Here is a 10,889-nt window from a genome sequence, read left to right as displayed (position 1 = left end):
GATATTGCTTCATTATGCATATAGTTTCTCGTAATTTTTTTGCTTTTTTCTTCTAATTAGAACAGGCATTTTGATTGTTCTTTCTCCCCCGTTAATATGATACATTTTCTCTGCTTTTGAATTAACATATGAATTCGGTTGAAATACATTTTGACAAATTGTTTAGTTTGTAATCTTCATAAACGCATAGGCTAATTTGATAAGAGATTAGGATAGATTCAACAAACTTTCCATTCTTTTAGTTCGATCATTGTAAGAGAGATTTGAGTTTGATTGAACTGTTTCTAGGTTCAATTACTCTGATTAATGATCTTTTTGTATAAGCCATTGACAGAAATTCAATTAATGCAAAATACAAGATAGATAAATGGTAGCTTAAATTAGTTCTTTCAAGCTCAATGAGAAAAAATTACGGAAGATAACATCTTAATACTTCCATTTTTTAAAATTGCATTTATTTTTTTCTTCCCTCTTTCATTTTAAATATTTAAATTTTTAGTCAAATTCTAAAAATAATGATAAATTATTTTTAAATTATTTTTTAAAATTTTAAAACTTAGCCNATTAATATTTTTAAAAATAAAAAATGAAAAATTAAGATAATTATTATCATCAAACTTCTTTAGGCGTGGGGGAGTTGCTGCACATCGCTTTCCGTACCTATTTGACTCTTTTAGTTTTTATAAGCAAGCGTGTAAATTTCAAAGCTCAGCAAATTTGTAGGACTCTTCCAACTTTGCATATTCAAATCATGATAATGTAAGCCAACTACGTGCTTTAAAATAGATCGTTGAAATGTTGAACGGAAAAATACCTTTTCAGTAATAGTGGTCTTAGTAGCTCAACAAAGATACTGTTTTTTCTTACGTTCAACGCCGCCATAAAACTGGACACGAGTCAATCGAATAACAGTTCATCCCCTCTAGTTGGACCTGAATAGCAGTTCAACTTGACCATGCCCAACATGATGCAAAGCCCACTTTAAAACAGGAGAACATGAACCAAACATATTGGGTTAATCTTCGGACATCTCAAACGAACAAAACTGGATCGACGTGACTCACCTAAGCCTAAGGACCATCCTGGATGGGATCGTACTAAAATCGAACTAAACTTCATGAGCCAAGGTTGATTTTCATAAAGAATAAGATGGGTTGGATCAAATGAACCCAAGCTCGAGATGGGGTCAAGCCTAAATTGAACTAGACTTCGGGTAAGACTCGGGTTTTATGCTTTTAGGTATGATTTTTGTTTTTGAGAATTCTTTAATAGAAAATAGAAAAGATTATTAAATAGGCCTAAAAATACCATCCTTTATTTTCAAAGCTTTTTTTAAACTGTTTTTTTTTTTTTACCTTAAATTTTGGTTGGATGACACTTTTAATTATTTACTTTTATTACCCAATTTGTAAAAAAGGAAATTACTTTTTTTAACAAAGCAAAAGAAAATTATTGTGATTAGCTTAACCACTGGTATAATTAGGGATTACAATGCTATATTATGGAAGGAAGAATGTTGAAATGAATCAAACCAAACAAGAGCCATGAATGCCTTCCATCCTTCTCCATTGCTTTTCATACTCTTTCTTCTCATGCTCTTCCAAACATGCATCATTGCCACCAGGAAGGTAAACAATCTCTTCGTTCTATCATTATCGTTCGATTCTCGTTTGGAATACTCACTTTTTGATTCATCGGGTTTTCTTTTTTTACTCGTCTAGCCTTACATTGTGTATCTGGGATCACTTTCTCATGGTTCGAGTACCTCTTCGTTGCATCATCAACGTGTAACAGAGTCTCATTATAGTTTATTGAAATCAGTGTCGGGAAGGTAATCATCTCTAACATTCTAAAGATAATTTAACGTTGTTTTAGCTAATTATTTATATCGTTGTTCATGTAGCAAGAACATAGCGGAAGAAGCAATTTCTCACTCATACAATAGACACATCAATGGCTTTGCTGCCATGCTTGATGAAAACCAAGCATCGGAACTTGCAAGTAAATTGTTCATACATTTCTAAACTAAGTCAATATGTTTTCCTTGTTCAAAGAAAGAAACTCAAAGCTGATGTTTTTAAAAAACGTGGCAGAATTTTCAGATGTCGTTTCAGTTTTTGAATGTCAAGCAAGAACATTGCACACGACAAGATCATGGAACTTTCTCGGAATGGAAAAACATGAAGGAATTCCTTTGAACTCCATTTGGAACGCCGCACGATTTGGTGATGATACAATCATAGCTAACTTTGATTCAGGTTTCTTCTATTCTTCTCCTTCAAACCACTCTAAATTTTTAAAATGCATTTGCTAGGGAGAGATTTCCACACCTTTATAATTCTCCTCCCTAACCGACACAATCCACCCCTTTGGGACCAGCGTTCTCGCTTGCACTCATTCCCTTCTTCAATCAATGTGAGACCCCCAATCCACCCCCTTTGGGACCTAGTGTCCTTGCTGGCATACTGCCTCGTGTCTCCCCTTCGGGGCTCAGCTTCCTTGCTGGCACATCGTCTGGTGTCTAGTTCTGATACCATTTGTAACGACCCAAATTCACGGCTAACAGTTATTGTCCTATTTGGGTTTTCCTTTTTCGGCTTCCCCTCAAGGTTTTTAACCACACCCTTATAAAAAAATATTTCGTTTTCCTCCCCAACTGATATAGGATCTCATAGTTATGTTCTTTTTTTCATACTTTTCAATGGATTGGGATACAGGTGTTTGGCCGGAAGCTAAGAGCTTTAGTGACGAAGGGTATGGTCCTATCCCCTCGAGGTGGAAGGGAACTTGTCAAAGTGATTCAGACCCCAACTTCCNATTTTAAAAAAAAAAAAAAAAAAAAAAAGAAGTCAGAAATTAAATATGCATAAACTTTTTAAGTTATATTAATTTTCATCTTTAACCTTAAATTTCAAATAAATATTGTAATTTTAATCTAATATTTAGTTCCAGCTAATTTATCCACCAATCTTAACAAAAAAAAAAAAAATTACCTTTTCAGTAATAGTGGTCTTAGTAGCTCAACAAAGATACTGTTTTTTCTTACGTTCAACGCCGCCATAAAACTGGACACGAGTCAATCGAATAACAGTTCATCCCCTCTAGTTGGACCTGAATAGCAGTTCAACTTGACCATGCCCAACATGATGCAAAGCCCACTTTAAAACAGGAGAACATGAACCAAACATATTGGGTTAATCTTCGGACATCTCAAACGAACAAAACTGGATCGACGTGACTCACCTAAGCCTAAGGACCATCCTGGATGGGATCGTACTAAAATCGAACTAAACTTCATGAGCCAAGGTTGATTTTCATAAAGAATAAGATGGGTTGGATCAAATGAACCCAAGCTCGAGATGGGGTCAAGCCTAAATTGAACTAGACTTCGGGTAAGACTCGGGTTTTATGCTTTTAGGTATGATTTTTGTTTTTGAGAATTCTTTAATAGAAAATAGAAAAGATTATTAAATAGGCCTAAAAATACCATCCTTTATTTTCAAAGCTTTTTTTAAACTGTTTTTTTTTTTTTACCTTAAATTTTGGTTGGATGACACTTTTAATTATTTACTTTTATTACCCAATTTGTAAAAAAGGAAATTACTTTTTTTAACAAAGCAAAAGAAAATTATTGTGATTAGCTTAACCACTGGTATAATTAGGGATTACAATGCTATATTATGGAAGGAAGAATGTTGAAATGAATCAAACCAAACAAGAGCCATGAATGCCTTCCATCCTTCTCCATTGCTTTTCATACTCTTTCTTCTCATGCTCTTCCAAACATGCATCATTGCCACCAGGAAGGTAAACAATCTCTTCGTTCTATCATTATCGTTCGATTCTCGTTTGGAATACTCACTTTTTGATTCATCGGGTTTTCTTTTTTTACTCGTCTAGCCTTACATTGTGTATCTGGGATCACTTTCTCATGGTTCGAGTACCTCTTCGTTGCATCATCAACGTGTAACAGAGTCTCATTATAGTTTATTGAAATCAGTGTCGGGAAGGTAATCATCTCTAACATTCTAAAGATAATTTAACGTTGTTTTAGCTAATTATTTATATCGTTGTTCATGTAGCAAGAACATAGCGGAAGAAGCAATTTCTCACTCATACAATAGACACATCAATGGCTTTGCTGCCATGCTTGATGAAAACCAAGCATCGGAACTTGCAAGTAAATTGTTCATACATTTCTAAACTAAGTCAATATGTTTTCCTTGTTCAAAGAAAGAAACTCAAAGCTGATGTTTTTAAAAAACGTGGCAGAATTTTCAGATGTCGTTTCAGTTTTTGAATGTCAAGCAAGAACATTGCACACGACAAGATCATGGAACTTTCTCGGAATGGAAAAACATGAAGGAATTCCTTTGAACTCCATTTGGAACGCCGCACGATTTGGTGATGATACAATCATAGCTAACTTTGATTCAGGTTTCTTCTATTCTTCTCCTTCAAACCACTCTAAATTTTTAAAATGCATTTGCTAGGGAGAGATTTCCACACCTTTATAATTCTCCTCCCTAACCGACACAATCCACCCCTTTGGGACCAGCGTTCTCGCTTGCACTCATTCCCTTCTTCAATCAATGTGAGACCCCCAATCCACCCCCTTTGGGACCTAGTGTCCTTGCTGGCATACTGCCTCGTGTCTCCCCTTCGGGGCTCAGCTTCCTTGCTGGCACATCGTCTGGTGTCTAGTTCTGATACCATTTGTAACGACCCAAATTCACGGCTAACAGTTATTGTCCTATTTGGGTTTTCCTTTTTCGGCTTCCCCTCAAGGTTTTTAACCACACCCTTATAAAAAAATATTTCGTTTTCCTCCCCAACTGATATAGGATCTCATAGTTATGTTCTTTTTTTCATACTTTTCAATGGATTGGGATACAGGTGTTTGGCCGGAAGCTAAGAGCTTTAGTGACGAAGGGTATGGTCCTATCCCCTCGAGGTGGAAGGGAACTTGTCAAAGTGATTCAGACCCCAACTTCCACTGCAACAAGAAGTTGATTGGAGCAAGATTCTTCAACAAAGGCTATGGTATCCTCAATGCTACCTTCAATTCTCCCAGAGACCAAGAAGGCCATGGAACCCACACTTTATCCATAGCTGGAGGCAATTTTGTATCTGGAGCTAATGTCTTTGCCATGGCCAATGGCACTGCCAAAGGCGGTTCACCTCGAGCCCGCATCGCTTCCTACAAGGTATGTTGGCCAGTAGAAGATCGTCAGTGTTTGGATCCAAATGCCTTAGCTGCCTATGATGCTGCAATCAGCGATGGCGTCGACGTTATCTCGGTTTCCATCGGTGGAGAACCGAAAGAGTTTCTTAGAGATGCACTCTCTGTAGGAGCCTTCCATGCAGTTCAACATGGCATTGTTGTTGTCTGCTCTGCTGGGAACTTCGGACCGACTCCGGCAACCGTATCAAACGTATCGCCATGGGTTCTAACCGTTGGAGCTAGTACGATCGATCGTGATTTCACAAACTTCGTCGTCCTAGGAAACAAGAAGAAACTCAAAGGAACAAGCTTTTCTTCTAAAGCATTGGCATTCAACAAGTTCTATCCTTTAATCAATGCTGTGGATGCCAAAGCCAACAATGCCTCTAGCAGTGATGCGTGAGTATATGTAATGCATACCCATTTCTAATGAACACTTAAAACAATGCATGAGTTATTGCAGGGAGGTTTGTAATGAGAGATCGCTTGATCCCACAAAGCTGGCAGGGAAAATTGTGGTTTGCCTTCGAGGGGTCATTTCAAGAGTGTCAAAGGGCTATGTAGTGGCCCAAGCAGGGGCTGCTGGCATGATTTTGGTTAACGATAAGGACAATGGGGATGCCATTGCCACTGATCTGCACCTCCTCCCAGCTTCCCATGTAACCTTCAACGACGGCATATCCATCTTCCAATACATCAAATCTACGAAGTATTGTTGCTCAAGATTGTTCATTAAATGTATTGTTTTTACTGCAAGTTTTGAAGCATATTGACATGAACTTTGATCAGGACACCAATGGCTTGCATCAGTTCTGTGAAGACAGAATTAGATGTCAATCCATCGCCAGTGATGGCAGATTTCTCATCAAGAGGCCCCAGTACAATCGAGGGGTCAATCCTTAAGGTTGGTTTTTTTAGTTTTTTTCGAAGAGTTTTTTTAGGTTAAGTTTATGCAAACTTAGAGTTTTTTTTTTCAGCCTGATATTACAGCACCAGGTGTTAATATAATAGCGGCTTACCCAGATGAAATACCACTGATAGAATTACAGGTTGACGATCGTCGTGCTCCTTTTAAGGTAGATTCTGGCACATCCATGGCTTGCCCCCATGTTGCTGGCATTGTAGGCCTTCTCAAATCTCGATATCCTAAATGGAGTCCAGCCGCCATTAAATCTGCAATTATGACCACAGGTTCTATCGCATAATCAAATAGAAAAACATGTATGTATCCTATATGGTTGTTTTTTTTATTTAAATGACTTTTCATAAACTTCACTGTACAGCCAAAACAAACGCCAACAACTTCAATCCAATCCTAGACTTTACCGGACTCAAAGCGACTCCGTTGGCATACGGCAACGGACATGTTGACCCAAACAATGTGATGGATCCTGGCCTCGTTTACGACATTTCAATAGACGATTACCTCAATTTCTTGTGTGCTCGAGGCGAGAATGCAATACAAATCAATAAATTATCCCACAAGTTATTTGTTTGCGATCAATCATTCAAAGTGACGGATTTGAATTACCCTTCGATCTCAGTCACAGATATAAAAACAGGCCCTGTGACGGTCAATCGAAAGTTGAAGAACGTGGGAAGTCTAGGGACGTATGTTGCTCAAGTGAAGGCGCCTTTGGAAGTCTCTATCGCGGTTGAGCCAAGTACATTGCAATTTACAGCCATGGATGAAGAGAAGAGCTTCAAGATTGTGTTGCAGAGAAGTGGAAAGGGAAGTCAAGAGGGCTATGCGTTTGGGGAATTAGCATGGTCTGATGGCAAACACAATGTTAGGAGCTCCATTGCTGTAAATTTAGGGAAATAGTTCTAATTTTCAAACAGTTACTCAAGCAATGTAAATAGGGTATCATTTTAATTTGTTGGATAAATGCAAATTATATAGTGTTTGTCCACAAATAGCTATTTGCTGCATCCACCTTAATTGCGACATAGACCCAAAGGGATATCAATATCATTTCAATCAATCAGCATAGCTATTAAATATGAACCTCTCGACAAGCAAAACGTCCATCACTTGATACCCGTTTTAAGATTGATTCATAATCGGATCACATTCAATCAACATAGCTATTACATATGAAACTCGATCAACAAGATAAATGTCAATCACCTGATGCCCATTTTCAGATGGATTCATAATCAGATCACAATCAATAAGCTCAGCTATTACATATGAACCTCAATCGCTATTCACCTGATACCATTTTTAGATTGATTCTCATAATCGGATCACAATCAATCAGCATAGCTATTAACGTCAATCACCTGATACCCATTTTCAGAGTGATTCATAACTTCAATGCACAAGCTTTTCAATAATCAATAAACTCTTCCCAGTGAGCAAAAATCAGTAATCAATAGAAACTTCTCATGAAAACTACAATGATCATGAAAGATCAAAACCTTTCAGCCAATCTGGCTGTGACTGCTCTCAGTTTTGAATAAACTTTTCCAGCAGGGGACCCTAAAATGAGGCTGCAAAGAGAATCCCTTGCAATCTTGATATTTGCGAAGGATCCTAATATGTGAATCTTGGTGTCTGCAATAACTATCCTCGTCTTTGTGGCGTTTTCGATGGCAAACTTTGTCTTACCAGCTTTACCAGACAATCTGCCTATGGCACGAGACAAGTGCTCGCCTCGAAGCGTCTTAACATCTTTAATCTCAAAAGACTCCACATAGAGTTCATCCACCCGTAGGAGTGCAATGGCATCGATCACATCAAAACCGAGCATGAAAGCATGGACAAAATCTGCACATTTCTGTAAGTTACTGATATCAGGCGTGTCTGCTCTGGTTTTAAGTTCGACTTTTCGTGCCTTGAGATTCATTCGGAGGTCAATTTTCATCTGCTCATAAATTGGGGTGTAAATCTCCATCCATGCTTTCTTGAGCGGAGAATATCGATGCGGAGGAACAGAGACCTTTCGGAACTGAACTCGACCATCATTCATCTCATGGGGCTTTAGAGGATCAAAGTGAGGTTTTGGGGGTAATGTGCTAACTACTGGTTTCGGTTGAGTTGAAACTGCTTCTACTTCCATGGAAGTGGAGGCTTCGGTTGACTGCATTATGAAATGGTTCTGAGTCTCCACACTGTAAACAGCCAATGAACTAGTGTTAAACGACGAAGTAATAGATCAAATATAAACAAAACCCCATCAATCAACATGATAAGCAACAAAAATTGAAAATAAATCTGATAAACTTCATTCTTACCCTCCCGAGAAGAGAAATTGCAGAAACAAAAATTCCTTTTCTCATGTAAAAGATGCATTGATTCTAACACTACAACCCAATATAACAATTAACTAATAACAAGCAAGTAGGATTCAACTACAAACAGTGCCGGATTCTAAAATACTATAATCCAATATCAATTTTAGGTAACACGAGAATAGAATGCGTCGGCCTCGGATCGTACGAATGAGCAACCAAACCAATGAAACTTCGGCAAAACAGAAATTCAAATCAGTTCCCATTGGGATGTCATCCACTGCAACGGAATGAAACTTGAAAGAGAAAGATAGGGGGTAAATAGGGAGAATACCTGAGATCAAGAAAGGTAGACAAATATGTGAAGAAGGGGTACGGCGTCGACGGTGGCACAGAGAACGACGGAGGAGACGGCGGGAAGGTGCTAAGTTAACTGCTAAGAGGAAGAGGAGAAAGTGCGAAGAAATGAGTCGGCTCTTAGGGTTTAACGATCCTTTCTTCGCTCTATTTTGTTTTCATCTTTGTTTCTTAAATTAAAATCAAATGGGATTGGGCCATTGGGCCATTGGGCCGTTGGGGCCCATTATTTTTATTTTATTTTTGTGTCTATTTTTTCACTAAAAAATATATTTTTTAATAGACTTTAAAAGATTTGTTGTTTAAATAAGCTTCTCTCTTACCCGAATGGAATAAAAAAATAATAAATAAACAATTTTTTTTTTTAAAAAATAATGTATAGAAGAAGAGCTGGGAAGATTAGAAAAAGAATCAAATATTTCACTCCACCAAAATTTGGACTCGACCTCCGATTCTCTAATTGAATTAATAAAAGCCCATATTCCAAATGAATGAAATGTGACTGAATTGGTCTGGGATCACTCGACCGAGTGGAATAGGAGAGAGAAGATTTTCGGACAAGGAAAGACTTCGAAAGAATTGATTAGGTGAAAAAGTACACTAATTTGGAGTGACAATTGTTATGGATTATTGGGAGTGAGTTCAACGTTGGTTATAATTTAGTGAAATATCACGTTTACAAGTGAGAAATAGTATCTCCATTGGATGAGGCCTTCTGAAAAACCCAAAACAGCATAGGCTTGAGAGAGATTAGGCTCAAAGTGGACAATATGGGTGACTCATCCACAAAAAACTAAACTAGACATAAAATTGCTAAAATCTTACCAAATTATACTCGAGTATTGCACTGAGATACCAAAAACCTCACCAAATCGGGGTTTCAGGCTTGTGTATTTCATGCCAATAAGATTACCTTGACTTTCACCCAAACCCCTTTAAAATATGTTTTTTGTTTTAAAAGAGAGACACGATTCACACCCGAAAGGAATTAAACAATAAATTGAAGATTACATATCTAAATTTTAAGAAACAAATTGAACATATTTCACAAAAAATATATAAAATCCAAACAAAGTGGAATCAATCAAACTTGGAACGGCCAAGGCCAGTCCTTCAAATCCTCATCCTGTTCAACCTTAGCACTCCTCATCGCCGCCGCCCCATTCCCACTCCCTCCACCGCCTTCAACAAACGCATAATACTTCAAGAAAAACGCCAAAGTAAGAACAACCCACTCCAAAACAAACATAACCACACTCAACCCTCCGGCCAATTTCAAGATCACGGCTCCATCCTCCTCCCTCACGTACGATTTCAACTCCCCAAGAAAGTCCCCTGTTCTGGTGTACACCAGGACAGCAACAGAGCCTTGGAAGATGGCGGTGAGGACGGTGAACACCATGTGGATGCCGAACCAACGACCCGAGGCGGTGGAGGCCATGGCGCAGCCGGAGACGGCGGCGGCGATGGTGAGGATGTGGAGGAAGATGAGGGAGAGACCGCAGAGAGAGGGGAGGAGGCGGAGGGAAAGAGTGAGGAAAATGCAGCTGGAGGCGGCGCCGAGGAGGATGTAATTGGTGTAGAGGAAGAGCTTGTGGGTGTGGTAATGGGAACGGCTCATTGAGGTTGATGATTGTGGGTGGCCGCTTATGGAGAAACCCATTTTTAATCGGAGATGGAGAATTTGATGAATTAAATTTGAGAAAGAATTGATGAAATTCTTTGAGCTTTTGCAGGAAGAAGGATTGGTAATGGCGGATGTTGAAAGAAGGTGTGGAATGAAGAGGAAGATATATAGGGGCGGGATCTTGCCCAACGGCTACATTTCTAGCCGTTGGAGACAATCTGAAAAACTCCAACGTTACTCTGCTGTGTGTAATTGACAATCTAACGGCTACTTTTCTTTTTCCCGTTATATAATATATATTTAGGGAAATAGAGATTTTTACAAAAAAAAAAAAAAAAAAAAAAAAAAAAAAAAAAAAAAAAGAGGGTAATTTAATTTTTTTTTTTAATTCTAGTTAATGTAATTTATATAAGATTTTTCGCTTCCCCTGCCCTGAAAACCTAA

At 38.2% G+C, this 10,889-nt stretch overlaps 4 protein-coding genes across 6 annotated transcripts; 2 read left to right on the top strand and 2 right to left on the bottom strand.

Moving 5' to 3' along the window:
• Positions 1 to 1,544: 1,544 nt before the first annotated feature.
• LOC111800144 (subtilisin-like protease SBT5.4) lies at positions 1,545 to 2,824 on the top strand. Its single transcript, XM_023683732.1, has 5 exons — positions 1,545 to 1,628; positions 1,722 to 1,831; positions 1,904 to 2,001; positions 2,094 to 2,258; positions 2,718 to 2,824. Exons 1-5 carry the CDS (start codon positions 1,545 to 1,547, stop codon positions 2,822 to 2,824), a joined length of 564 nt encoding a protein of 187 aa, XP_023539500.1.
• Positions 2,825 to 4,131: 1,307 nt separating this feature from the next.
• Positions 4,132 to 7,049, top strand: LOC111800822 (subtilisin-like protease SBT5.3). The gene is made up of 7 exons (XM_023684689.1): positions 4,132 to 4,180; positions 4,273 to 4,437; positions 4,897 to 5,623; positions 5,688 to 5,933; positions 6,014 to 6,128; positions 6,202 to 6,415; positions 6,508 to 7,049. The coding sequence occupies exons 1-7, from the start codon at positions 4,147 to 4,149 to the stop codon at positions 7,047 to 7,049; spliced, it is 2,043 nt and encodes a 680-aa protein (XP_023540457.1). The 5' UTR covers positions 4,132 to 4,146.
• Positions 7,050 to 7,243: 194 nt separating this feature from the next.
• On the bottom strand, positions 7,244 to 8,985 carry LOC111800863 (RNA-binding protein pno1-like). 3 transcript variants are annotated; one of them, XM_023684756.1, is made up of 2 exons: positions 8,796 to 8,985; positions 7,244 to 8,328 (listed from the first exon to the last, which is right to left on the bottom strand). In XM_023684756.1, exon 2 carries the CDS (start codon positions 8,314 to 8,316, stop codon positions 7,642 to 7,644), a length of 675 nt encoding a protein of 224 aa, XP_023540524.1. In that variant the 5' UTR covers positions 8,317 to 8,328; positions 8,796 to 8,985; the 3' UTR covers positions 7,244 to 7,641. The 3 variants fall into 3 exon arrangements, with proteins under 3 accessions (XP_023540524.1, XP_023540523.1, XP_023540525.1); XM_023684755.1 differs by having other exon boundaries at positions 7,244 to 8,341; positions 8,796 to 8,977; XM_023684757.1 differs by having other exon boundaries at positions 7,244 to 8,310; positions 8,796 to 8,977.
• Positions 8,986 to 9,630: 645 nt separating this feature from the next.
• Positions 9,631 to 10,594, bottom strand: LOC111800866. The gene has a single exon (XM_023684761.1). It carries the CDS (start codon positions 10,479 to 10,481, stop codon positions 9,903 to 9,905), a length of 579 nt encoding a protein of 192 aa, XP_023540529.1. The 5' UTR covers positions 10,482 to 10,594; the 3' UTR covers positions 9,631 to 9,902.
• Between the last annotated feature and the right edge of the window lie 295 nt (positions 10,595 to 10,889).

The sequence above is a fragment of the Cucurbita pepo genome, chromosome LG08 (genome assembly GCF_002806865.2).
Source record: "Cucurbita pepo subsp. pepo cultivar mu-cu-16 chromosome LG08, ASM280686v2, whole genome shotgun sequence".
Taxonomy (NCBI): Eukaryota; Viridiplantae; Streptophyta; class Magnoliopsida; order Cucurbitales; family Cucurbitaceae; genus Cucurbita; species Cucurbita pepo.
Note: the sequence above shows the minus strand (reverse complement) of the source record. Positions and strands in the feature narration are given on the sequence as shown.

Excerpts from the sequence above, each read along its gene's own strand:
- LOC111800866 (XM_023684761.1), bottom strand. The coding sequence starts at position 10,481 with ATGGGTTTCTCCATAAGCGGCCACCCACAATCATCAACCTCAATGAGC.
- LOC111800822 (XM_023684689.1), top strand. The coding sequence starts at position 4,147 with ATGCTTGATGAAAACCAAGCATCGGAACTTGCAA. Across the intron at positions 4,181-4,272 it reads CCAAGCATCGGAACTTGCAA|AATTTTCAGATGTCGTTTCA; the intron begins GTAAATTGTTCA and ends AAAACGTGGCAG. Across the intron at positions 5,934-6,013 it reads CAATACATCAAATCTACGAA|GACACCAATGGCTTGCATCA; the intron begins GTATTGTTGCTC and ends AACTTTGATCAG.
- LOC111800863 (XM_023684756.1), bottom strand. The coding sequence starts at position 8,316 with ATGCAGTCAACCGAAGCCTCCACTTCCATGGAAGTAGAAGCAGTTTCA.